Source organism: Myotis lucifugus, unplaced genomic scaffold (assembly GCF_000147115.1).
Source record: "Myotis lucifugus unplaced genomic scaffold, Myoluc2.0 scaffold_59, whole genome shotgun sequence".
Classification (NCBI taxonomy): domain Eukaryota; kingdom Metazoa; phylum Chordata; class Mammalia; order Chiroptera; family Vespertilionidae; genus Myotis; species Myotis lucifugus.
Window position 1 is genome coordinate 4,758,855 of NW_005871107.1, and position 26,130 is coordinate 4,784,984.

General features: G+C 39.8%; 1 protein-coding gene across 3 annotated transcripts in view; it reads left to right on the plus strand.

Moving 5' to 3' along the window:
• Nucleotides 1-1,789: 1,789 nt before the first annotated feature.
• CD109 (CD109 molecule) overlaps nucleotides 1,790-26,130 on the plus strand; it is a 116,056-nt gene continuing 91,715 nt past the window's right edge. For 2 of the 3 annotated variants that reach the window (XM_014456360.2, XM_023754282.1), the window contains exons 1-3: nucleotides 1,790-2,214; nucleotides 3,322-3,494; nucleotides 22,387-22,415. In XM_014456360.2, the coding sequence (XP_014311846.1) occupies nucleotides 2,132-2,214; nucleotides 3,322-3,494; nucleotides 22,387-22,415 (285 nt within the window). In that variant the 5' untranslated portion in view covers nucleotides 1,790-2,131. The remainder of the gene's footprint in view (nucleotides 2,215-3,321; nucleotides 3,495-22,386; nucleotides 22,416-26,130) is intronic. The other variant, XM_006089333.2, reaches the window with a different exon arrangement.

Below are 26,130 nucleotides of genomic sequence, written 5' to 3' on the forward strand. Positions count from 1 at the left end.
ATTGATAGGTATGTAGTTATTGCCATTTTAGTATTAATATTTTGGTTTCTTCTTCTTTTTCTTCCTCTTCTTCTTCTTTTCCTTCTCCTTCTCAAGTCCCTCTAACATTTTTTTTGTAGTGATGAACTCCTTTAGCTATTTTCTTATCCGCAGGCCAATGCTCTATCCACTGAGCCAAACCAGCTAGGGCAAGATCATTAATTCTTTTAACTAATTTTTAATGAGTAGCTATTCTGTGCAAAGCATGTAATAGCTTCATCTCTGTGAAAATCCACATGGCCAAATTTCTGCATGGTTAAGCTTTTCAATAAGTGTGTTGCATAAATTTAAAATCTGTATGGATTTAATTTTACAAAACAACTAGGTGGTTCTAAGCCTTTCTAGAAGTCTTCTTGGAATGCAACATTATCAATTAATTTTTTGGAGTCTCTCTTACATTTGCCTGACTCTAGAATACACCTGAATTTATTGATCCATCTTATAAAATGAAGCTTGAAAAGAATTTTCCCCAGCTTCCTTTTCTCATCAAAGTGTCCCCAAATTACCTCTACCTGTAGATATTCTGTGGCTCATTGAAAGGTGAAGTAAAGCAGATTCTCAATCCCCATCTCAGACCTGCTGCATCTGGCTGCATTTTAATGTGATTCTCATACACAGTAGAGTTTGAGAAGCATTGATTTAGACTTTGATACTTGGTTCACACTTGTCCCTGGTCCTTCTTTCTGAACAACAGAGATAAGGAGACCAGACTAGCGGTAACAGCTGTTTCAGAAACAGGATCTGTACCCAAGGATCCACTTATATACTTATCCCCATACCCAAGCCCTGCCTGCACAGGAAGTCGGCCACTATAGATAGGCTGCCTGTAGGAGACTTAAGGACATGAGGGACCTCCAAAAGTTGTTCAGCAGGGTGAAAATGGGTGGGACAGGAAAGGGAGGAAAGTAAGTTCCTGGATTTCAAAAACCACAGTGTGTCTAGGTGCTACTTTCCCCCTTTTAGCACATAGTTTGTCATGAGACATCCGTTTGCTGCCTCTTTTCCTTTTGCATTTTGCCCCATATTAAAAAGTCACCATCTAAAACTTTTCTCCATAAATTAGAAACTTTAAGTTGTCTGGGACTGAATGTGCCTGTTTTTGCACAGTTTCTGGCAGTTCCTTGCCTTTATGGTGTAGTCATGGTGAATCCTGAGTCATCTGAAGATGGTGGCAGTGCCAAATTGCTGGGGAAGGAGCTGCTGACAAGCCAGGACAGTGAGGAACTGGAGATCAGTAACCTTGGGCATGGGGGCCATTAGTCTTCTTTTGCACAGGAGAGCTACCCCCGTCCTAGTTAAATACAAATTGCTGCAAGCTTTACAGTTCTAATGAATACTTGCCTCTGGCAAGTGTGTTTAGACACAGCCCAAAGTATAAAGCATCTCCCCAGTTGTTTCTCAGAGTTCCAAGTAGCAACACCTAATTCTTGCATGTGCCAGGATTCTTCTTTTATAAGCTGAGAAACCACATTTTCCTGGTGAGGCATATATATACACCTCGATTTTTGTTTTAAGGTTATAAAGTTTTCTCTGGTGCACATTCATATACATGAAACAACTACCCAGTAAATACACCCCTCTTTTGTGTGTTTGTGTGTTTGTCGTTTCTCTAAAATTCTGACTCATAGTCTGAGGACAATGATTAATTTTTTTCCATTTCACATAGCTGCTATGAATTTCTCCTCACAAGGATGGGCCTGTTTACTCACTCCTGGCAGCGTTGGTGGAGCGCTAGTGTAAACTGCCAGGGGAACCCGGAGGGCTGGGGGAGTGGGCGCCCGGTGCGCTCCGTGGGAAGCAGGGATGCTGGGCCCAGGTCGGGCTGACCTCATTTAGAGACCGCTTTCTGACCCTCCTGGATTTGCGGTGTTTGCCAGAGCGGCGAGAAGCGCCATTGTGGTGCGGGTGGGAGGGGTGGAGCCACCAAGTCCGGTCTCAATTTAGATCTCTCACTCCGCTTTTAGGCGCGCCCATTTCAGACTGTTCAACTCCAGGCAGGGGGGCAAAAATCAGGGAGGAGGTGGAAGCCACACCCCGCAGTGCCCGCGAATTTCCCCAGGAGCCCAGGGTTGTCCAGGCAGACGCTGCGGAGATGCGGGGCCCACAGCTCCTGACCGCCGCCCACCTCGTCTGCGTGTGGACCGTGTGGACCGCCGCGCTGGCCGCAGCCCCCGGGTAGGAGCGCGGGCGCGCGGGGCGCGCGGGGTGCGCGGGGCGGGCAGCGCTGTCCTGGGCCCGGGCTGCGGGAGGAGCAGCAGTTGTGCAGCAGCGGGTGGGAAGTGCCCCGCGGCGGCAGCCCTCAGCCAGGCACTGGCCTGGTGGTTTTACCATGTGTCCCTTCAGCTTGGTTTTCCATGAGATAGTTATTTTCTTCACCCTTGAAGTTGTTTAAGAGTTTTTCTGGCCATAACTACTTTCTAAAGAGAATCATTTTTAGTCCACGTTGCCTCTGCATTTTCTCAGCCGTTTGCTCCCAAATAATGTGCCTGCCTTCTTCTCTCAAAGACAAATGGTGCTAGTTTTTCTCAACCTCTGGCATGGGCAAAGTGTGTCTTGGGTGGCTGATGTGTGGTTCAGATGCAGACGCTGTAGAAAGGTAACTACGGAGGCACCCAAATACTGGAAAGTGCCCCACTCCTCACGGTTTTTGTAGTTGAGCCCTAACCCCTAGCTTAGGCAGAGAAAGTGCTGTTTATGCCCTGCTACACCTGGAAATTTTACCACTGATAGTTTAATGTCTGATGGTATATTTCAATCAGTAGTATTGGTTAGATGATCTTTTCTTGGGCAAATGCCCAAACAAAAAGGTTAGAATAAGAAACAGGCAAAATCTGTGTGTATGTACTTGCGTGTGTGTGAGTGTGTGTGTGTGTGTGTGTGTGTGTGTGTTTAAGCCAAGAAAAAAAAAGTCACCCTGGGATGAGGTCATCTGTAAAATAGAAGTTTAGAGGCTTGCACATTGCCAATAACTTCTGCACGCCCCCAGTGTAAGCCATCTACATGGAGGCTCATCCTGTGCTGTTTGTAGTTTGGAAGTAATAACACAGGTTCTACTCTAGTGGTACATGAATTACTGCATTAAAATTAATTTCTGGGAATTATTGTTTCAATGGCATTTCAGTGCAGCTGCTAAATGGAGCAGCAGGGCAGTATTAATTGGAACACTTGCATTTGGCACAATATAGGGGGTCTGTCTCACTGTCTATAAAATTTGAGGATCACAAAAGAATGGTGAGGGGAGGATAAAAAACTTTGTATTTTTCCTTGTTGGGAATTCTTTAGACCCAGGTTTCTGGTGACAGCTCCAGGAACCGTCAGGCCTGGAGGAAATGTTACTATTGGGGTGCATCTCCTGGAGCACAGCCCCTCACCGGTCACTGTGAAGGCAGAGGTGGTCAAGTTGACAGGAAACCGCACTGCCTTTATTACGGGAGCAGAAGGAGTCTTTGAAAAAGGTAAGATAAAAAGCATCGAGTTTTACCCTTCTTCTGTGGTAATTGGAATATGTTAATAAAGCCCCGTGAAACCTCAAATTTGGAATGGCTCACGTAATATATTTTTAATTGTTACTTCATAAATTCCAAAATGGTGTTTTTGGGTGTTCTTCCAAGTGGCGATTCAGAGACCCAGATTCCTTCCATCTTGTGGCTCCATCATCATTAACAAGTAGCTTCCAAGTCTGCAGGGGAAGAACATGGATTTTCTCATGTGGGGAGGTTTTTATGGGCTAGATCTAGAATTGGCTCATATAACTTCTGCTCCTCTTTCAATGGCCACATTTACAAAGGAGATTGGGGAATGTAGGCAAATATGTGCCCTGAAGAAGAAATGGATATAGTTAACAGTCTGACACTAACCCGTATTTAGTGTGTGTAGAGTACTTTACTAAGTAGGCCTCTGGGAAGGAAAAGAAGAGCAACACAAGAGCTAAAATCCAGTTTTATGAAATATTTCTTAATTTTTAAAGTAACAAAAAGATAATGTAAAAGTGGGAGCCATTTATAAAAGAACCTACATCTCTTGTTTCAAGTTTATGTTCTTACCTGGCCCAGGATTAAATTGGGTCTATGAATGTCTTCTTTTTCAATAGTAAGGGAAAAATAATTTTTTTTAGGGAGTAAATACTTAAATATTTTTTTCATCAAAATAACATTTATTGTATATTTTTCTAATTGAAAGAGTAATATATGGTCAGTACTTACAACCTGATAAACACTGGAAGTAAAGGAAATAAACCAAAATCACCCATAATCTACCACCCAAATATAAACACTGTTAACCAGAAGCATGTTTAGATTTAGTCAGTGGCCAGAAATTGAGGCACAAATGCCTATAAATGTTAAGAGTTATATTTAAAAAAATTATGTAGGGCACATAATGAAGGGTGGATGGGATCCTACCATAATTCATTGTATAAATATTTATCCTCTACCAGCATAGAGGAATTAACAGCATTAGGAAATGAGATAAAATCAAAGTTGACCTATATTTGTGGCTCTTTCTCCACTGGAAGTTGATTGACTAGGTGTATATGTTTGGGATGGGAGTCAGGAAGAGGTAATGTGTGCAGGGACTAGGCCACTTTGTCTTTCATAGGAGAATATCAGGAAAAAGGGAAGTCTTGTTTCCCTGGAAATGTCGATTAGAGCTTAAGTTCCGAGTTTGAGCCTTAGCACTAGTTGTGTGATCTTGGGCAGGTTACTTTACTGTTCTGAGCTTTAATTTCCTTGTCTGTAACATGGGGATAATGAAATTTAATTCTCAGGGCATGTATCAAGTTAAAATCAGTATCTAGCACCTGTTAGGCACTCAGTAAACACCAGCTGTTAATATTATAAGTAATATATAATGTAATAATACTGAAGAAGAAGATGCAGGAAGCATCATTTCTTTTTTACATGGAGGCAGACCTCTATTTTCATTATTGAACCATTATTTCTAAAAATGAATGAATCCTTGTTTTATAATAATGGCTAAAGAAAATATTGAAATACTAAGTCACAGTAGACAATATTTAAGGTAATTCCACATTTATTATTATTTATTAACAATTATTATTTTGGCTCTACATGTGTGACAGTTTTTCTGTATTGTAAATTTGGATGATTTTGACAAATACTTGGGCTTTGCTTGGATGCTTGCATACTTTTATTCTGGAATTTCCCCTTCATTGTCTTTTCTGCAATTTCTATGATCAGTCTCCTTGCTGGGGGTGCATGTTATTGTGGCTTAGTTTTTAACTTTATTCTTAGATTTTTCTTTTGGGAGGAGAGTCTGTCACATGACTCTGGGAAGGCTAAAGTGCTCAAGACTGGGTGGGAAAACGCTATCCTTGTTGCAGAATGAGTTTTTGAAAAAGAGAAAATTTGCTCTTTCAGGGGCTGTTTTTGACTCTGTTAATACACAGTTTCATTGAAAACACCATCGCTGGGAGCGTGGTCCCTCTTTGACAAGAGAATGTTATTCTGTTATCAGAGGCTTCGAGTCATTGTTCTCAGAACAGATGCTTCCTGGAATGTGAGGAGTTAAGGATCAAGACATTTCTCCCTTCTTGTTTTCACATCCTTTGCTTTATCTGATTTCTCCAGTTGTAACTACACTAGATAAAAGAGGACTTCTAAACGAATGGGGTCTGGATCTTCCTAGGATTCATTTTTATTCTTAACTACATAAACACAAATAAATACATTTTAGGTCTGATTATTTCATCACTTTCTTAGGCCTTCCAAGAAAAGGTTGATTTTAATAAAGATTCATCTTCTAGTAGAGCTGAGTAAGGGTGGGAACTGTTTCTGAGTGGCTGTTTCTAGCGGTCCTAGTCTTAGAAATTCCTGGAGCAGGGCAGTGTTTCACCATAACTAGAATGCATTTCTTGCTTAATTTGTGTCAGAAAAAGTAATAGCTGAAGGATTCCTATTGTAGAATAAGGGCAAAAAAGCATGGCTTGTCCTCAAGGAAGAGTTCATTTATTTTTTTGACAGACATAGGGAAAATTTTGCTTGCATTTTTATCCTTGGGGCTAGCAGCGTTGATTACTTACAGTTCATTGATTCATTTTTAATGCATTCTACATTTATTGAGGATCAATTATGGGTTTTTTTTGAGCAACCAAGCCTGTTGGAAAAAGTGTTTCTACTAAACAGTTCTCTAAAGATGTATTAATGCCTCTTTAGTGGTGATATTCAGACATTCAGGTGTACTTGTCATTATCACCACCACCAACCTCATCTCACCTTCATTATCAATCTCATCATTATCATCTCTGTAATGAATAGAACTAGGCTCATGATTTACTCTTCTATTGTATAAAAGAATAGGACATCTCCTGGTGAGTGCCTTCTGGTCTGGAGGCACCATTTATTTGTGGTGCCAAGACTTCTTCCATCTTCTCATTGATGTATTGGGGTGAGGTGTATTCTCTGAGTGTGTCCGTATCCTTTAATAACTTGCTTTTTCTTTTTGCCCTAAAATCTTGGAGAGTTAATGGGGTGTTTACCTTCTATTTTTTAAGAATTAAAAATTCTTCTTTTTCCTTTATTGTTTCTATCTTTTCCACATTGACTATGGGGTATGTTATTTTCCATCTTGATCCAGTAAAGGTAGGAAATCAATAGTTCTTAAATTGAGATATTAACTGAAAACTTAAAAAAAATTCATCGAATTCAGTTTGGATGGCTTTCTGGTGGAAACAAAGCTCTTGATCATACATTTCATAACTCATAGATCAATATCAGTCCCATGGTTTTTATGAGAGTAGATTAATGAGTATAGTGTGTGGGCAGATCTCCCAGGACAGGTTTTCACAGGCAGCTTTGCTAGTAGAACTCAGTCTAAACTTGTAGTTACGTGAGAATTATTGTTAAAAGAGTGTGGGCTCTTCATTCACATGCCTTTGCTATTGTGTGTGATCTGTATGAATAGGTAGGGGTGCCTGATGTGCTTGGGCTCTGAAGCCAGGTGACATGAATGCCCCTTCGTTAGTGGTTGTGTGGCATTGGGCAGTCATGATCTCAACAGGCTTCAGTTTTATCATCTGAAGAATGGTAGTTCCTGTCTTTTACAATTAAAGTTAGTGTGAGGATTAAGTGAGCTAACATCTTTAAAGCACTTAACACATAGGAATTATTTAAGAAAAACGGTAGCTGTTGTTATTAGAAGAGAATTGCAACAATTATGTCCGAGGCAATTATTAATCGCCTATTGCGACGATCTTGAACTGGGAACTCTAGAAAAGGCACATCACTAGGAGAGAAGGAGAAGGGATTTAATGTGTTAATTTTTGAGTTCCCCGTTGTGCCAGGACTTTCTGCACAATATTTCATTTCAATAACCCTATGAAAAAGTCACTACACTGAGGCTAAGAGAGAGCAATTAATTTTCCTGACTTAATATAGTAAATGATAAAGCCTGAATTAGAAGTTGGTTCTGTTGGTTCTGAATTTTTCAGAAGGTTTTTCTACTGCCTGGAAAAGCATGAAATTTGTTTCATGCTTTTGTTTGCTTTACTTTGCGATATCAATGCAGTGTTGTATCAGTCATCTTCCTCTGAAATCATTTTCATTTTGCTGGTAGGAGTTTAGTCCTAGATCTAATGAAATATAATTTGAATCCAAAGAATCGCAAGTCACAGTGCTAGCTCTCCTGTTAAATTTTCAAGTTGGATGGGACCTCAGAGATAAGGCAATCCAGTCACCTGATTTATGGCTGAGGAGGCTGAGGTGTGGTGTCGGGTGACTTGCCCAAGGTGAAATCGCTCATGGGTGGAAGCCGAGTGCAGGTCCCCAAACTGGCAGCCCAATGCTATTTCCATCATACTCTAGGAAACTTTCCTAACATCTGGAGGACTGTGTGTAAGACTGAGGATATATTTGCAAACGTTGATTTTTTTTTTTTAAAATATGGAAGGAAATAAAGCTAACTAAGGAGTTTTAAAATGCTTACCTGCATTTTTGTGCAAGTTTCTTATTTCAGTTCAAGGGGGAGTTGCTCTTTATGGACTAATGGCTCTGCATCAGGGGTGGGAGCCTTTCTAACATTAAATTCTGTGGCTGTGTTTCTCAAAGTTCGAGAAGTACTTATTAAAAATATAGATTTGTGGCCACCCCTTCAAGGCATGGGTAAGGTCTAGGCATCTAAACTTTATTTTATGCACTCACCACAAGTGATTCTTAGAAACCTCAAAATGAGAACAGCTGTCCTTTAGTATCTAAAGAATTGTTCTTTTTTTAAAACATGTGCAAAATTTATTCAACATTAATTAATGAAGTAGAACATAAAATTGTTTCAAAAAGAAACTTTGAAAGGAAGACAAGTTTGTTTTTTTCCACTCCTTGAAATATAGCTCGGAGCTTGCATGAATGTGTGTGTAAGATGGAACTTCATTGCAAAGGAAAACTGAATAAGTGAAGTAAAGTCTAAGTCAAGCAAACATAGGCAGAATCTGAATCCTACCGTGACTGAAACCTGAGAGTGTAGGGAGAAGATTGTAAAATCAAGGGAGATAAAAAGAAAAAAAAAAGTAAGAAAGAAAAAAAGGTCACTTGGAGGAACTATTTGTAGGCAACTTGAAAAAAAAAAGGAATATTAGAAATAAGATTGCTAGTTTGACACAAAGCTGGTTAATGTCCTCCAAGGCAATAAACATTGTGTATCTGTTCTTGACCTGAAAGCCTGAGAGTGAGGCATGCCTTTGCAAGTGGATGATGATTCAAGGCAGCTGAGAGCAGGCCCCTCCCAGATTTCCCAATTTGCCTTTCAAGCAGCCCCTGAACCTAAACATTGGTGTTAATTTTAAGCGGTAGAGAAACGTGGGTTTGATTATGAATCAGTGATTGGGTGAAGTTGAAAGTGAACATACTGATTCTTCAAACTCCAAGTTAAACATTTGCAGCTCCTCTTCTAACACGGAATGAGTCACTGTACCAGTGACTCACTGAGGGTTTTGGTGGAAATAGAAATTAGATCCTACGAATTTGGGCTGAGTTACTGTTTGATTCTTTATGTCAGTGATTTCCTATTTTTTTTAAATCTCATGACACACATAAACTAATTACCAAAATTCTGCAGCACACACACAAATATATTTTTTGCTGCTCTCACAAAAAAAAGTATAACTTTGATTCATTCATATCGACGGCTATTGTATTGGCTGTTGTCATTTTTTTATTTGACAGCCTAAGGGAAAAGAGGTCAGTGCCTCTGACTAAATAGTCAGGTTTATATGTTTTATAAATTCTGTGGCACACTGGTTGAAAATCACTGCTTTATGTTGTTAAGAGGACTTTGCAATGCTGAAACTACTTGTTTCCCCAAGGACATTTCTCCCCATTAATTTAGTATTTATTACGTGCTGTATGTGAAACATGAATGAATGAGGGGTGGGGAATAAAAGGAAGGAAGGCATCTGAGGAAGTTCAGAGGTTTTAGAAGGTTAACATATAATATTTAAAATGCAGAAGGCTGGAGAGCTTTTATTTTTTGTTTGTATAAAAAATTCAATGTGGTTTGTAAATAGTGCTGCTTACGTGTACCCTGTGCATAGTACTGTTTTACTTTTTACATTAGAGCTATACAAATGTCCGTTCATAAATGTTCCACCTCTGCTGACATCTTTGGCATTTAGTGGGAACAGTTATTTCCCAGACTAGAGAAGGGAAGGGTGTGCCAGAGGAAAGAGCCGATGGCTGGGAGTGGAGTTGTGAGAAGGAGATAGAGATTTGTGTGTGTGTTTTCTGAAAAGATGTTACTTACATTCTGCTTTAGATATAAGTTTGGGGAGACATCCAGGAGGCAGTGTCTAATGGATAGTTTTGAAATTGTAGCTAGGGAGAGAGTTTAAGGCATTGTTTCATAGAAGCAGACAATATTAGAAGTCTTGGTGGGAATGCATGAGAGGCACAAGAGAGACAGTGCTTATGGAAAGAACAAGCTTCTGATGACAGAAACTTGGGAAGAGGAAAGGAACTCAATGAAATGGATAGACAGTGAGCAGCCAGAAACAGGGATAGATTGAAGATGGTAAGATGTCTCAAAAACCAAGGGGAGAAAGAGTTACAAAGGTTTTAATAGTGCCAAGTGTCCCAGGAGGCCAGAGAAGAGGAAGACAAAGAAAAGGGCATTGGTTTTAAGTCAAGTGTTGGGAGGAAAAGCTGAGTTTTAACTAATAAATGGGTGGTGAGAAAATATAATCAGAAAGTATAAATCACTCTTTGCAGAAGTTTGACAATTGAAAGGAGAGAGGTCTGTTAAAAGGCATAGTAGAGCCCTAACCGGTTTGGCTCAGTGGATAGAGCATCAGCCTGCAGACTGAAGGGTCCAGGTTCGATTCCGGTCAAGGCATGTACCTTGGTTGCGGGCACATCCCCAGTGGGGGGTGTGCAGGAGGTGGCTGGTCGATGTTCCTCGCTCATCGATGTTTCTAACTCTCTATCGCTCTCCCTTCCTCTTTGTAAAAAAATCAATAAAATATATTTTTAAAAAAAGGCATAGTAGAGAGGTAAACTTGTTGATGCAAAAGTGAGGGGTGGATAATTTATGTGTAAGAGATAGTGAGATCAAGATCAGGAACTCAGGTGAGTAGATTATCCTTAAAAATGTACTTTTTCTTTGATCAAGAAAGAAATAGAAGAGAGTGAGAAAGGGAAGAGATATTTTGAGATATGAACTTGAGATGAAGAATCAAGTTGAAATATGTTTTAGGAAAACTTTGCCATAGTTAATCTATCCGCCTCTACATTGTACAGATTGGCCATCTCTTTATTGGAAGCAGGAATAAACATTAAATGTAGTGTCCCATTGGAGAGAGAAGCACAGATTGGAGATATTTCCTGGTGGTGCCCTAACCTGGCTCCCTGCTGGACTCTGGGATATGGGAATGCAAAGGTTGATACTTGAATTGGTGTGGGGGAAGGAGCACAGATGACAGAAGAGAAAGGGGCTGTTTATAGTGGCAGTGTGGGGGAGGAAAAATAATTTTCCTTCCTACCTTTCTAAATTCTTCTGGCTGGACTAGTAATTAAATTGGCATGAAACAGATTAACAGGAGAAAATATGGAATTTATTACATATGTACATATGAGGATCCCATAAGAATATGAGACCTGCAGACAGATCAGGCAGTTAAGTCTTATATACCATCTTGAACTAAGGAGAAGTGTGGGAGGACTTCATAGGGCAAAGGGTCCATTCACATAGAGATAGAATATGATTGGTAAATAAATGTTTGCTGAGCCATCTTTAACAATAGGATCAAATGGGCCTTGCAGCTACCTCCCTGTCTGTCACACCAAGTTCATAATAAAGTATAGTTAGTTACCTGTGACGGTAGTTCCCTTCATGGAGCAGCTCCTCTGTCTAAATTCTTTTAGGCAGTTAGGGGGAAGGTTGAAGTTTCTATCTGAGTCTTTTGTTTCTTAAAAATAACCAGCTTAAAATAATCAGTATACCAAAAGGCATATTTTGGGTGACAAATTATGCTTCCCCTCAGTATTTGCCTCACTTGAAGCTTGAGGGATTGGGGTGGGGAGGTATTTAATACTTCCATTGTTGTCAGTGTGAATAGGAAGTGGATTTGTAACTCATCATCATCTTGGTCTGGGCTAAGATGACCATCACACCAAAGGTGCAGTGACAAAACTTGAGAAGGAAATAATTATACTGGGTCCTGGTCTTGCTCTGTCTCATCTATTCTTTACTTCCCTTAGGAAAATTCCATGATTTGACTTTCTTTTCTTGCAAGGGTGGGGATGGAATTGATCAAAGATTTGGTGGAGGGAGGTAGTGGGAAGGTCTGTGGGTCTTAGTTCTCAAAGAATTAAAATCTGAAAACCAGACTGGTAAAGAGCTTGGAAATAAACGAGGAGAAGGATTGTGGGTTTTTTTTTGTTTTTTGTTTTTGATCACCTGGTAACTTCCTTTTGGTAGGGCAGTGCTAAGAATTTACATTTATGAAAATGTAACTGGCAGAATTGATTTAGTATTATAAATTAAATTCCACTGAAATATGTGTTAAGTCTCCTCAAGAATATAGTTAGTTAGACAGGGCATTTACTATTTTGAGAATTCTCAACATTTCTTAGGCGCAAACTGTATATGGCACAATACTGGGTGGCATAAATGTTTGGTGATCACACGAAGTTCTTGTCCTTATGCTCCTCTTAGGGAAGAAAGATAGGTTTCATTTCATGTGGCAACTTGAGTTGATGGTAGGGGGTTGCCTGGAGTGCTGTGCTGATGAGTTTCAAGATCAAGTCTGGGTTTACTGAAATAGACAGATTAGCTGTGTCTTCCATGGACATGAGAATGGGGACTGTGGTATGAAGCCTGCAAGGGAGCCTATTGGGTTGAGGAGAAATGATTGCCTACAGGGTTACATAGGGGATAGAAGTAATAACAACATGGATAAGAGAGAAAGGATGGAAGAGTGGATGCATCCAAATACTAACCCCAGATTGCACTAAGCTACAGGGGAGGGACAGGGGGAGATTATGAGATTTTGTTTGGACTAATATTTTAGAAGAATTAGCTGGGTCTGTCGTGTACAGTTTGGGGGACACAGTGGATTAGAATGGGGGCCCTGGAGGCACATTGGAATTGAACCCTTAGCACTACCTGCTACTACCTATGAGGACTTGGGGCAAGTCACTTCATCTCATTTAGTCTCAGTTTATTTACTTCTATAATAATAATAACAATGGTACCTACCTCAGAGCATTGTTGTGAGACTTAAGAGAGACTTTAAAGTGCCCAGGCCGTGACCAGTGTGGCTCAGTTGGTTGGACTTCATCCCCGTGCACCAAAGGGTTGCTGGTTCAGGGCACATGCCCAGGTTATGGGCTCCATCCCTGGTAGGGGGTGTGCAGGAGGCAGCTGAATGATATCATATTGATGTTTATCTCTCCCTCTCCCTTCCTCTCTCTAAAAATCAATAAAAAATCTTTAGAAAACAACAACAGAAAACTGCACTGTCCGATACAGCAACCACTAGCCACAGGTAGTTTTGAGCACTTGAAATGTGGCTCGTACAAATTGAGATGGGCTGTGTGTGTGAACTACAGACTGGATTTTGAATACATAGTACCAAAAATTCACCGAAACTCAATAATTTTTATATTGATTACATGTTCAGTGGTTAGATTTGAGATATATTGGGTTAGATAAAATGTGTTATTAAAAATAGCTTCACCCATTTCTCTTTTCTTTTTTAATGTACTGCCTTACAATGTTATCATAGTGCCTGGCACATTGAAGAACTGAGAGTGTAGCTGTGTTGTATCTGACGTTTCCCAGTACAGTGAGGCCTTGACTTACGAGTGTCCTGACTAATGAGTTTTTCGAGATACGAGCTGTCTCTCGGCCGATTTTTTGCTTTGAGTTGCGAGCTAAAATTCGGGTTACGAGCCAGCTTCAGATACCCCACTGCTAGTTGGCGCAGCGAACGTCACAGTGAACGCCACAACATCAGCCCAGCATCACGTGTCTCACTCGTTCACTTTTTGATTTGACATACGAGTAATTTGAGTTACGAGCTCCGTCATGGAACGAATTAAACTCGTAAGTCAAGGCCCCACTGTATTAGATATTAGCACTGACGTCTCCCTCAAGCCTGGAGCATGGGTCAGGTCTCTCTTGATGGTTGTTTGACTCTGATTTGAGTGGGCCTTCAACCTTATTCTATGTTCCCTGAGGAAGGAAGAAGTCTCCTTCAAAAGAGAACCCTCCTATAAGGGTGTAAAGGGCCAGAGGGTAAACGCTGCAGGTTTTGGTGGCCTTATGGTCTTTGTGGCAGCCAGTCAGCTTCCCCTTGGTGGTGAAGGCAGCCATGGAGAGCGCACAGCAAATGAGTGTGCTTGTGGACCATCGGAACTTTACCTATGGAACTTGAATTCGGAGTTCATATAACTTCCGTGTGTCACGAAATATTGTTCTTTTCATTTTTTCCAGCTATTTAAAAATGCAAGATCATCAGTAGTTCATGAAATATACAAACAGCAGTCATGGCCAGATTTGGCCCAGGGGCCATAGATTGCTGCCCCTGTCGTAATAAATACCGTATGCATTTAGCAGCCCACAGCCTTGCTCGACTCTTGGTTTCTCATTTGTACTGGACCTAACATCTAGTTTTATACTGTATCCTTTTATTTATTTTACTTTTAGTGGGTTTTTGTTTGACCTAATTTACACTCAGCAGTCTAAATGGGACAAAAGGTTATTTATGAAACTCATATTTATTGAGGTATTTGTAAACAAGGGAGGCAGGATAGAAAGAAATTAGAGTATGTAAGGGACCAAAGGAGATATTTTTGGTTCGTTTTGCTTGAAATACTTGTGTTTTCTGTATAGGTTGTATTCACTGATGAGTTATTAACCTCTTAAAGTGACATTAAATTGTGAAGCAGAAACATTGTATTTTAAGGTTTTATCCTCCACGGATTTTGGTGGAAAACTCCATTTTTCACTTTGTCCATTACTATCAAAGAAATTGTTGAATAATGAGAGAATATTTAATAACTTGGTAAAAGTGGTCAAAATTTTTAGCTTAAAAGTAATATACCTAAGTTTATTACTATACGGTACACTACTGAATAGCAGAGAGCTGCCAAAAAGAATTAAACAGTAAATACTGAGTCAGGCGTATAGTAGAAAATCTTTTTTTTTTCCATAGAAGATATTTCTGGACCTAGTGGATTTCCAATTACACACTACTCCTTCCTTCCAGCGCTTCTCTACAGAGCTATTTTGTGAGCACAGATGTCAGAAGAGGCGGCAGATGGTGTTATAGAGTGTGTTTAAAAAGTTAAGGAAAGGTTAGTTTTTGTGTATGCTTATTACACAATTTAAAAATAGCTTTGACTCTATTTGTAAGTCAAAAGGCCAGCTCTCAGGCTGTGCCAAGCGTGAAGCTTTAAGACAAGGTTTCTTTTGAGTGGCTTGGTGACACTGGGAAGGAGGAAGCTTCTGAAGGGTTTAGATGGACTTTTTCTGGTTATACACAAAAATGGCCCGAGCTTTACACAGTAAGGGTAAGAAGGACTTCATGTGGCAGAGGGCATCTTTTCTCGGTGATTTTCTCGGTGCATGGTTTAGTGAGGTGGTGACGATTTCCCGTGTCTGAGTGGATCCTTGCCAAAAGAGAGAGGAAACTTCACAACAGCTTGTAAATACTGTGTATTTCATCCTCAACCTAGCAACAGCAGAGAAAGAGATGACTATCCCTCATCTACACGCCCACTGCACCACCCCCACGTTTATGTTTTGGTGGTGTACGTTATTGCTAGGATGTTAGGACTTTCAAATGAGACTTAATAATTGCCTAGGCGATTCCAAGCTGCGTTTGTAAATTTAGAGGGAAGACAACAAGTCGAAAAAATGTCAAGTACTCCCAGTTGACCTTTTAATAAGGACACATAAGAGCAGTGCGTGGGCCTTCAATGGGATCTCTCTCCTCATCCTTGAGTCACTGAAGCCAGCAAGAGTCCGGGGTGGGTGGGCATCTCTGCCTCTACGCTCTAGCTTTTGGGGGCAGCTTCTGTTTCCGCCTCTGTCTTTCCTGGGTCTGTGAATGGACATGGTCACATGTCAGAGCAGGGGGACCCAGGCATGTAGTTCCAATTTCTTGCTAATGAAACCCATCAAAGGTTTGACTCTATTAAGAGCTGCATTAAAAAGAAAAGTTCTATGAAATGGTGTCTCCTGCACTTCAAATCTAGGGAGCTGATTTTGATTGCTAAAATGCTTGCCGTCCAATTAATCAAACTACTATTTATTTAGTTTGTAGACCCATAGCTGTTTTTTACTTTCGCCTTGCCAGGTGTCACTTAGATAAACAGAAATTATCCCTCCCTTCCCCTCGCACGTCCCACCCCACCCCTCCTTGCCTCCTACTTAGTCTTTGTAAATTTGCCAGTGGTGGGAGGTTGGCGGTGTGTTAGGCCTTGAGAGAAAGGAAGCATATTGTTTCCTCTGGTCACTAGGCTGACAAAATAGTCAACCCCGATGATATGTCCTAAAGTAATGAAAAATAAGTAACTCTCAATAATCGAGGGTGCAGGTTTGCTGGGGCGCTCAGCTCGCTGCAGTTTAATTTTTTTAAAAAAATATATTTTATTGATTTTTTACAGAGAGAAAGGGAGAGGGATAGAGAGTTAGAAACATCGATGAGAGAGAAACATCAATCAGCTGCCTCCTGCACACTCCCCACTGGGGATGTGCCCGAAACCAAGGTACATGCCCTTGACCGGAATCGAACCCAGGACCCTTGAGTCTGCAGGCCAATGCTCTATCCACTGAGCCAAACCGGTTAGGGCTGCAGTTTAATTTTTTTGGTTTTACTCCAGTCTGGGACTTTGTGGTGGATGCTTGCTGTACCACCCAGATACAGCCCTTCAGGGATAAGGACTCATTGCCTCAAGCTCTGGGAGTGTTGCCACAGGCTCTCAGGGCCAGCGCCCTTTGGGGATTACATCAGCTAAACAAGGCCCCCTTGCCAGAGGGACACCCCTCCCTGGGTGGAGGTCAACCCCTCCTTGGGTGGGGGTCCAGCCAACTCAGGACAACTCTCAAGGGCTATGGCTGCTTCTCAGCGCCCCTAGTGGACGTCTCTTGAGCCTGCAGCTCTCTCCCCTTCCTCTCCCTAGTCCTGTCTCCTTCTCTTCTGGTCTCTAGGTGCCCATCCTAAGACACTCCCTACAAAACCTCTTGCACTTTAGTCATCATCTCAGAGTTGGAACTCAGCCTTAGATGTGGTTATTGTTTTACTTTGCTTTGAAGAGGGATTTTTCAGATCTTGAAATTAACTTCAAATGTATCGTAACTGTGTAATGTGAAGAACCGATATAAGAGTTGGGAAATTTTCTAGTTTTCATATATCCTTTTCAGAAATTGTGGTATAGCATGAGTTATTTTAAAGTTAGTTTCACTGCTGCAGTGCTTAATGTAACTATAAGGTTTGGGAGAAACATTATGGAAGAAGAAACCTTAGGTTCTGGGGACAACAGACATAAAGTTGAGGGGAGAAAGGAATCCGAGATGACTGAGATTTTGAACCTCAGTGACAGAAACCGGGGTGACATCAACATACACCAGCAGGCTCTCCGGGCTGTGGAACTTTTACAATAGTCAAAGATAAGAGAATAAAAGGACAAAACTACAACTGCTCTTTTCATACTGAGAGGAGAGTAGTGGTTTCGAGATAGGGCCCAAGAGCCAGGCTGCCGGGTTAGAATCTTGGCTCCCTTCCTTTTTCTGTGTGACCCTGGGCAAGTCACTTAGTGTTTGTGTGACTCAGGGTTCTCATTTGTAAAATAAGGATAATAATGCTTAACAGCATCATGGTGAGGATTAAACCAGTTAATGTATGTAATAGCTGTAGAGCACTCTAAACAGTGTCTATATTGTTATTGTATTCACAAGATCAAAAATATTACACACAGTCAGAGCTGTTGGTTGTTTTATTGCTTCTGAGCAGAATCTTCATGCTTCCATCCTCTAGACCAGCACTGTTCAATAGGAGTATAATGGTACCACCTATGTAATGTAACGTTTTCTTTTATTTATTTACTTAATTGTCTAAAGTTTCTAATATAACATTTTCTAGTAACCACATTAAAAAAGTAAAAAGAAACAGATGAAATTAATTTTGATGATATATTTTATTTAACCCAATAATTCATAAATATTATCAGTTCAACATGCTGTCACTATAAAAATTACTGAGATAGTTTACATTCTTTTTTTTGTTTTAAGTCTTAGAAATATGGGTTGCATTTTACACATGAAGCGTGTTTCAGTTTCTTAATAGCCACTTGTGGCTAGAAGCTACTGTATTGGACTGTGTGCAGCTTCAGAGGTTTGCTAGTTAACCTTTTTCAATGTCAAAAGTGTCCCAGTTACCTATCACTGTGAATGAACCAACTCCAAAACTTAGTGGCTTAAAACAACAATGGTTTATTAATTTTCACGAGTCTCACTCACCCAGCCTTGTACACACAAGATTGGTGATTATTGGCTGACCTATTTCTTACCATGATAGTTGTGACATTTTCTAATTCCATGATTCCTTCTACATTTATTAGTTGGAATTCTATGGTAAAGAAGAACTTCTCCCTCATTTAGTCTTTTACTTAATTATATAGCAGCACGAACTCATAGACTCTTGTTTTTTTCAGTAGGTTATAATCCATTATTTATTTGAATGCTCGAATTGTCTTACCATTATATATCATTATATAGATATAGTCATATATTCATGATTTTATATATTTTTTGCAGATTTTCCATATTACCCCTGCCCATACACATGTATAGCTTCCACCAGTATCAACATCACTCACCATAATGGTACATGTTTTTTAAAACCAAAAATGAACCTATATTGACTCATCATAACATCATAATCACCCAAAATCCATAGTTTACCTTAGGTTTCACTCTTGGCTTATACATCCTCTGGGTTTGGACAAATGCATAATAATGTACCCATCATTATAATATCATACAAAGTATTTTCACTGCCCTAAAAGTACTCTGTGCTCTGCCTGTTCATCTCTCCCTGCCTCCCCCCCGGCCACCACTGATCTTTTTATTTTCTTTATAGCTTTGCCTTTTACACAGTTTTATAGGGTTGAAATTATATAGTATGTAGCCTTTTCCGATTGGCTTCTTTCACTTAGTAATATGCATTTAAGTTTCCTTCTTTTCTTGTAATGGCTTAATAGCTCTTTTCTTTTTAATGTTGCATAATAAGCCATTGTCTGGCTGTACCATAGTTTATTTATCTAATCACCTATTGAAGGACAACTTGGTTGCTTCTAAGTTTTGTCAATTATTGCCCTGATTGGTATGGCTGGGTTGGTTGGAGCATCGTCAGGGTACATGCCTGGGTTGTGGATTCAATCCCCAGTCGGGGTGTGTGTGGGAGGCAACCGATCTCTCACATTGATGTTTCTCTCGCTTTCTCTGTTTCCCTTCCTCTCTGAAATCAATTAAAAAATAAGTTTTGGTAATTATCAAAGCTTCTATAAACACCTGTATGCAGATTTTTGTGTGCACATACATTTTTCAACTCCTTTGAGTGAATTACCAAGGAACATGATTGCTGGAGTATATGGTATGAGTAAATTTTATTTTGTAAGAAACTACCAAACTGTCTTCCAAAGTGGCTGTACCATTTTGCATTCCCACCAACAGTGAATGAGAGTTCCTCTTGCTCCACATCCTGGTCAGCATTTGGTGTTGTATTTTGGACTTTGTCTCTTTCAATAGGTATATAGTGGTGTCTTGTTTTAACTTGCATTTCCTTGTGATGTGGAGCATCTTTTATGCTTATTTGCCATCCGTTTATTTTCTGTAGTGAAGTGTCTGTTCAGGTCCTTGACCTATTTTTTTTTAAGTCTAGTTTTATATTTTTAGTATGTCTTTATTGATCTTAGAGGAAGGAAGCAGGATAGAGAGATAGAAACATCCATGAGAGAGAAACATGGATCTCTGCCTCCTGCATGTCCCCTACTGGGGATCCAGCCAGCAACCCGGCATGTTCCCTGACCGGGAACTGAATGGGTCACTTCTAGCTTCATGGGTTGATGCTCAACCACTGAGCCACACCAGCTGGGCTGATCTATTTTTTAATCAATATATTTTTTTAATTTGTTGAGTTTTGAGAGTACTTTGTATGTTTTGGCTAGCAATCCTTTATCAAATGTGTCTTTTGCAAATATTTTCTCCCAGTCAGGCTTTTCTTTTTATTCTCTTGACACTGTTTTTTGTAGAGAAGTTTTTAATTGGAATGAAGTCTAGCTTATCAATTATTTCATACATCAGGTCTTTCCTGTTGTATCTAAAAAGGCATCATCATACCCAAGGCCATCTAGGTCTTTTCCTTATGTTATCCTCTAGGAATTTTATAGTATTGCATTTTACCTTTAAGTCTATGATCCATTTTGAGTTAAATTTTGTAAAGGTTGTAAGGGCTGTGTCTAGATTCATTTTTGTTGCATGTGGATGTCCAGTTGTTTCAGTATCATTTGTTGAAGAGACTATCTTTACTCCATTGTATTACCTTTGCTGCTTGTCAAAGATCAACTGACTATATTTAAGGTGGTCTATTTCTGAGCTTCAGTTTAGTATAGACTATGTCATTTCAAAAAAGGTGTCTATTTCATTACAAATAAGAACTAATGAGTAGAAGTTCTTCCCTTAAGTTGAAATATTTCCAAAGCATGATTACATTTCAAAGTTAAATCTTGTTCAAATTAAAGCCATCTCATGTCAATATTTGGCTAAACAAAAAAAGGTCCAGCAGAAATGCTAGCCCCAGGTGCTAGGATAACAGTGTAACCTGGGACAGTCCTGGAGAGGGTTCACCATGTCTAAAAGGCCTCTCATGATCCGTTCCTCATCCTTAGGACCCTCTCCCTGCCTGTCTCACCCAGATCTTTGCTTTGCTAGGCTCATGTTCTACCCCTGCATTTCCTGCTACTCTGCCTGGAAACACTTCGTCTCCTTCCTCACCTGGCTAATTTCTCTTTATCCTACAACCCAAGACTGTGGCATCAGTTTCTCTAGGCACTTTCCCTTGATCCTCTGATGTGCTCCCTGCCCTACCTCTATTGCAGCCCTTGTTTAATTGTTTCCCCTTCTTCACCTTTTCAAAACGTTTTTAGTCCAATGTCCTGTTACTTAAGACTCCTGCTCTTTGCTTCCTAGGGTGGCAGTTATTGGATAAACTGATCTGTGCTAGGTAGGATAAGTGATTTTACTGAATTGCTTATCTGCTCCTGAAAACATATTTGATTTTCACTGAGGCAGTGGTTTTCAGTGTGGGTGTGCACACATCAGGGAGTGGGTAAGCCCATTTATAAGGGTGTAGGTAGAACATGTGCTTTTATTGCTATAATTTTACTGAGCAAAACTAAGAAATTAAGGTTTTCTAATATTTAATATTTTATTTGAGAAAGGCATCTATAAACTTTATAAATCTAAGTTGACATTGGTAGTGTGTACTAAATAGCTTATTTTATTATTATTATTCAATATGTTTTTATTGGTTTTTAGAGAGAGGAATAGAGAGATAGGAACATCGATGAGAGGTACATCATCGATCGGCTGCCTCTTGCATGTCCCCTATTGGGGATTGATCCTGCAACCTGGGCACATGCCCTGACTGGGAATTGAGCCAGTGACCTCTTGGTTCCTGGGTTGATGCTCAACTGCTGCATCACACCAGCCGGGCCTGAATAGTTTATTGATTGAATGCTCCATCACAGAAATTTGAAGACCACTGTTACAGAGTCACGCAGACATTCCCAGTGGGTAACTCTTCCAGCTTCCTTGCACTATAATGGCTTATATTTATCAAGTGTTACCTATGTGCCAGGTGTTGTTCTATATACTTCACAGACATGGACATACTTATTGCTTAAAACCATGTTATGAGGTTGGTATGATTGTTAGCACCCTCATTTTATAAATGAAATAACTGACCCTGGAGACTCAGATAACTTGGTCAGGGACGGTGGTAGTATGTGACTGGTTCAGGATAGATTCTAGAGGCCACTTGCTTAACCCTTGTTCCGTATGGGCTGCCTGCCCGTCTGTTCCCATGGGCTAGACACATGTGGCCTTCAGGAGGAGAGGGACTGTGTTTGTCTTGTTCATTGTGGTTCCCTTAATAAATATTTCTTAAGTGAATGAAGGGACTGAGGGTCTGTCACCATCTCTAAATTCATGCCACTTAAATGGGAACTTTGGGTAAATAATTTTTTATTTTTAACACAAAACACTTTTTCCCTTGAAATAAATGGATCTGATGAAAAAAAAAAGACATGAGTTGAATTAGCAGTCCTATGTTTAGAAACTTTACATGAAAAAAGTCTGCATTACTCTAATACTAATGAGCCAGTTATGAGTCCCAGCTCACCACTGACATGACTAATGCCTTCCTTTTCTTGCTTTATCACGAGGGGATGAGAACATAAGAACTGAACCTCAGATTCCTTCTGTAGATTCTCTGAAGTGTTGCTCAAATGTGTATATTAAAACAGCACCAGGAGCAGCAGCAACCATGCCAACAGAAATGATAATGGAAAAGGGAAGTAAAACTTACTAATTTTTTGGGGAGGTTCACCCAGTAATAATAGCCTTTTAAGTCTGGCCCAGTTTTCCTTAATTCTTTGGCACAAAGATAAGTAATAATCTCTCAGGTGTTCTGGGCATTAACAACATGGAGTTGGTTTGACCAAATAAGTTTATGATTCCTTCCACATCAAGAATTTTAGGGGAGTCTTGCCAGTTCTGTGTTATATCATCAGATTCAAATTATGACTCTTTTTCCCCCCCTCATTTCCCTTTTAGGCTCTTTCGAGAGACTTACTCTTCCAGCAGTAAGTATCCATTAACATTTTTTGTTTCAGAAATGTGCATTTCATCAGTGAACTGAATACATTAATATTTTGTTGGTTTTTGTATCGTTAAATTCCTTGTGAAGTTGGCTTGAGTTCAGTTGCACCTTCAGACTATCAGACTATTTAAGAATAATATTCCTTCAGGGAGATTGGTTATTAGGCCTTTCAAACTTGTAGCAGAGATTTTCTTCTTGTAAAATAGAGAACTTCACTGAAGGAAATTGGCCGACTAATAGCACAGGAACCTGGGCTGGTTTGGTCCTACTCTGCCTTAATGAGCCCTACAGTCTCGAATATGTAATTAACGCTCCATCCCTTAGTCTCCTCATCCTGGAACAGGGCAGAGCCATGCTGAGCCTATTGGAGTCTGAGGCAAAAGGAAACATCAGTAATACTGATCCTGTCTTAGTTTAAAATTTTATTTTAGTTCATAATTGAATTATTTGTATTATTTTGGATATGTTAAACTATTTAAAATCATGTTATTTATCTTTACTACCGACTTTTTTGGTACCCCCTTACATTTTATACCTGAGCCGAGTACCTCACTCACCTCACCCTAGACCCGGCCCTGGAAAAGGGGATAAGACACTGTCTTTATTTCATAATGGTGCCGGTACCCTGGAGGTGAAATCAGATGTCACAGTGCTGTAACCTTTGATACAGAAGTGCAAAGGGGTTGTTATTTTGTCGAGAGAGTCATAGAATCTGATTAATAAATGTTGTTTGTGAACGAATCCTACTTCCCAGAGTTTTGATAGAGACTATCATCATTATTACTGTGTTTTGTCTTGGAGCTTCACACTAATGTGCAGTAAAGCACAGCATCCAATAGGAGGTACGCTTTGGTATACTTTTCTGAGAATAGATGACTAATGACGTTGACCCTGACACATTACATACTTACGTAGGCTCAGCATTACTTGATGAGCTGGGTTCCCCCATTACCTCCTGAAGGTTACTTGTCAAGCACATTCAGAAACACATTCATTTTGGAGGACTCTTTGAGGATTTAGTGCTCCCCAACAGTTTTATAAAAGTTACTTATATTCCATAGCTATAAAGTTTCTTAGCTATTTATGCTTGTGTTTTTCTTATGAAGAAATATACTTATTTTCTATTATTAAATAAAGTGGAGGGGTGGGGGAGGATATAGCAGGCAAAAGTCTTGGTGACAATAAAACATTAGATTGTGTTAATGAAACCTAAAACATTAGATGCTGGCCACCAGTGCCTGTGTATGTCACACTGTTGAAAGAGCATTCCAGTGAGAAGACTGAAATAAATTTTGTGTAATAGAATTGTCCTATAGCAGAAAGGGGTGGGATTTAAGTTCAGGAATCACAGCTTAAAGCACAATAACTTTCCGGTTTCCTCAAAGAAGTCTGCAATTGCATCGACCGGAAGAGCAGAAAGGCTGAGAAGAGAAGGCATTTAGACAGGATAAGGGCACTTGGACTTGTTCCAATAATGTTAGTATAAATTGCACTCATCCGAGCTCTCATTAGCTGGAATTTGGCTACTATTATTCTTTTAAGTCTTAACTATATGAAATACTAAGCCTGACATCCTATATGTGTCTTTAATATAATGCTATTTCTATTGTATGCAGCTATAGCAATATGTATTGAAAGCTTTACTAGAAATTATATTTAGGATTTATCCCTTTTTAGTAAACCTATTTTAAAGACTTAGTCATAAAATGTCCGGGAAAATTTGATAATTAGGCAAAAATAGAAGGTTCTGCATTTTTATGAGTTTTCAATTAAAATAGGCCCAACTTTCAAAGTGTACTTGCATTCTGATGTTTGTAAATATATTATTTTAAATTAAGGCCTTCATGAATTTTTTGCTGTAAAATATTCATATATTCATATTCATATATTCCTATTCATATTTGGATGCATTAAAACAAATGTGTTTTTAACATCTGGTTACTTATTGTTTTTACTTTTTGATACACTCCAGTTAGCCTTTAATAAGGAGTAAATGAAAAGTTAATGTTTAATACAAAGATTATTTTTTGTACAAAATATGCTAGAAAAAATTTCTTTATTATCTTATTCTCTTTGTCAGTAAAGTTAAGTTACATCACATGAGGGAGTGATTTTTAAAATTAGAAATGTTTTTAAAGTTTATGTTAGGTAAAATTACTAATACATTTTTGATAGAGACTATCATCTTTAAAAAATGTTCTCACTGTATCCGGAAAATTATTTGAAATTTCCATTGCTCTTAGTAACTGCTATTACTAATGAACTGAAGTAGGAGAAACACTATCATGTCTCATTTCCATAGACAATTGATCTTTCAGAGAAGGTGAGAAGGCTTTAGACAGCCCAGATTAGAATAAGAAATCCATTTATTGTTCATCAAAGACCTTTTTGAGTGTGCCTTCCTTTTGTACCTTGGCCAGAGAGCTATCTTTTACTTAGAGGGTATATTTACATACACACAAAACAGACCTCGCATAACTGAGAATCAACCATGCCCAGCTCAGATGCTGATTGCTGTTTGGTTGATCAAAGCCCCTCGATACTGTATACTCCAGGCTCTTGTCCTGCAGCCAGACAGTGCCCAGTTGTGGGAACTGCATCTCTCTCCAGCCCTGTGCCCTCAACTCAACACGAAGGAGTCCCAAATCTCTGTGGGTAAATAATTGGCTTTTGTGTAAGAGATATGGAGGAACCTCTTGTGAAAGATCCTCTTTTTTACCAATTCTGGGAACCCTTTTTAGTAGCTGTGGCCCTAAGAAGGCAGAAGGCATTTGATCAGCAGAGATTCAGGAGCCTGTATTACCTCTGGGGTTCTCTCCACAGTGGGAAGCAGATTACACCCGCTCCAGATGTGGTGCAGAGAGAAACTTTCATAAAAAGTGTTTAGAACCCAGCATATCTTCTTCAGTCTCCTTCTCAGGATGTCCCTCTACTGTTAACAGTGAAGGGCCAAGTTCTGTGCCTACATTCAGGATCTGTTGTGCCATCCGGAGCCCACGGGCCACCGCAAGCTGTGTGACGATGCTCAGATCCACAGAGACACTCTAGGAAGGTCTACTGATGCGCCAAGTGCGTGTTGTCTTCTCTGACTTTCCAGCACTGGGATCCGCGCCTAGGCTTGGAGGATCCCAAACAACCTAAATGTTACATATGGGGCAGCGGGGTTTCTAACAGGGGAGAGTTGAGAAAGAAAATTAGGGCAACTGGAAGGAGCAGAAAGACAGTCAGTGCCATCCCCTCCTGAGGCTGTGTCAGCTCCCTGAAGGAGGGTGGAGGAGGGAACAGAGTGAATGTTTTTGGACACATTCGTGTTTATTCGAATTCTCTAATTCTTTGACCTCCTGTGGCTAATAGGCCTTTTTAGCTCCAGGCCTCTGCATCATTAATTTGACAGAAGTCTTTAATCTACTTTTTGTTCTGGAGCCTCTGTGCCACTAAAAATGATCAAACTAGTCCAAATTATAAAGAGAAATCTCATCAAGTATCTAATTTTTAATACTTCTAAATCTTTTCCATATATAAGCATATGATATAATGGTTCCTTGGCATGTACATTTTCCTGAGTATAGTATTAAGGAATCTGTTTAAAAAAATCTGAGGACTGAAATGGCACTTGAGAAAACAGAATATAAGAATGCAGGTTTCAGGCTAGACTCTCAGCCCCACCAGGGCACACATCTTTGCTTCATCATGATGTA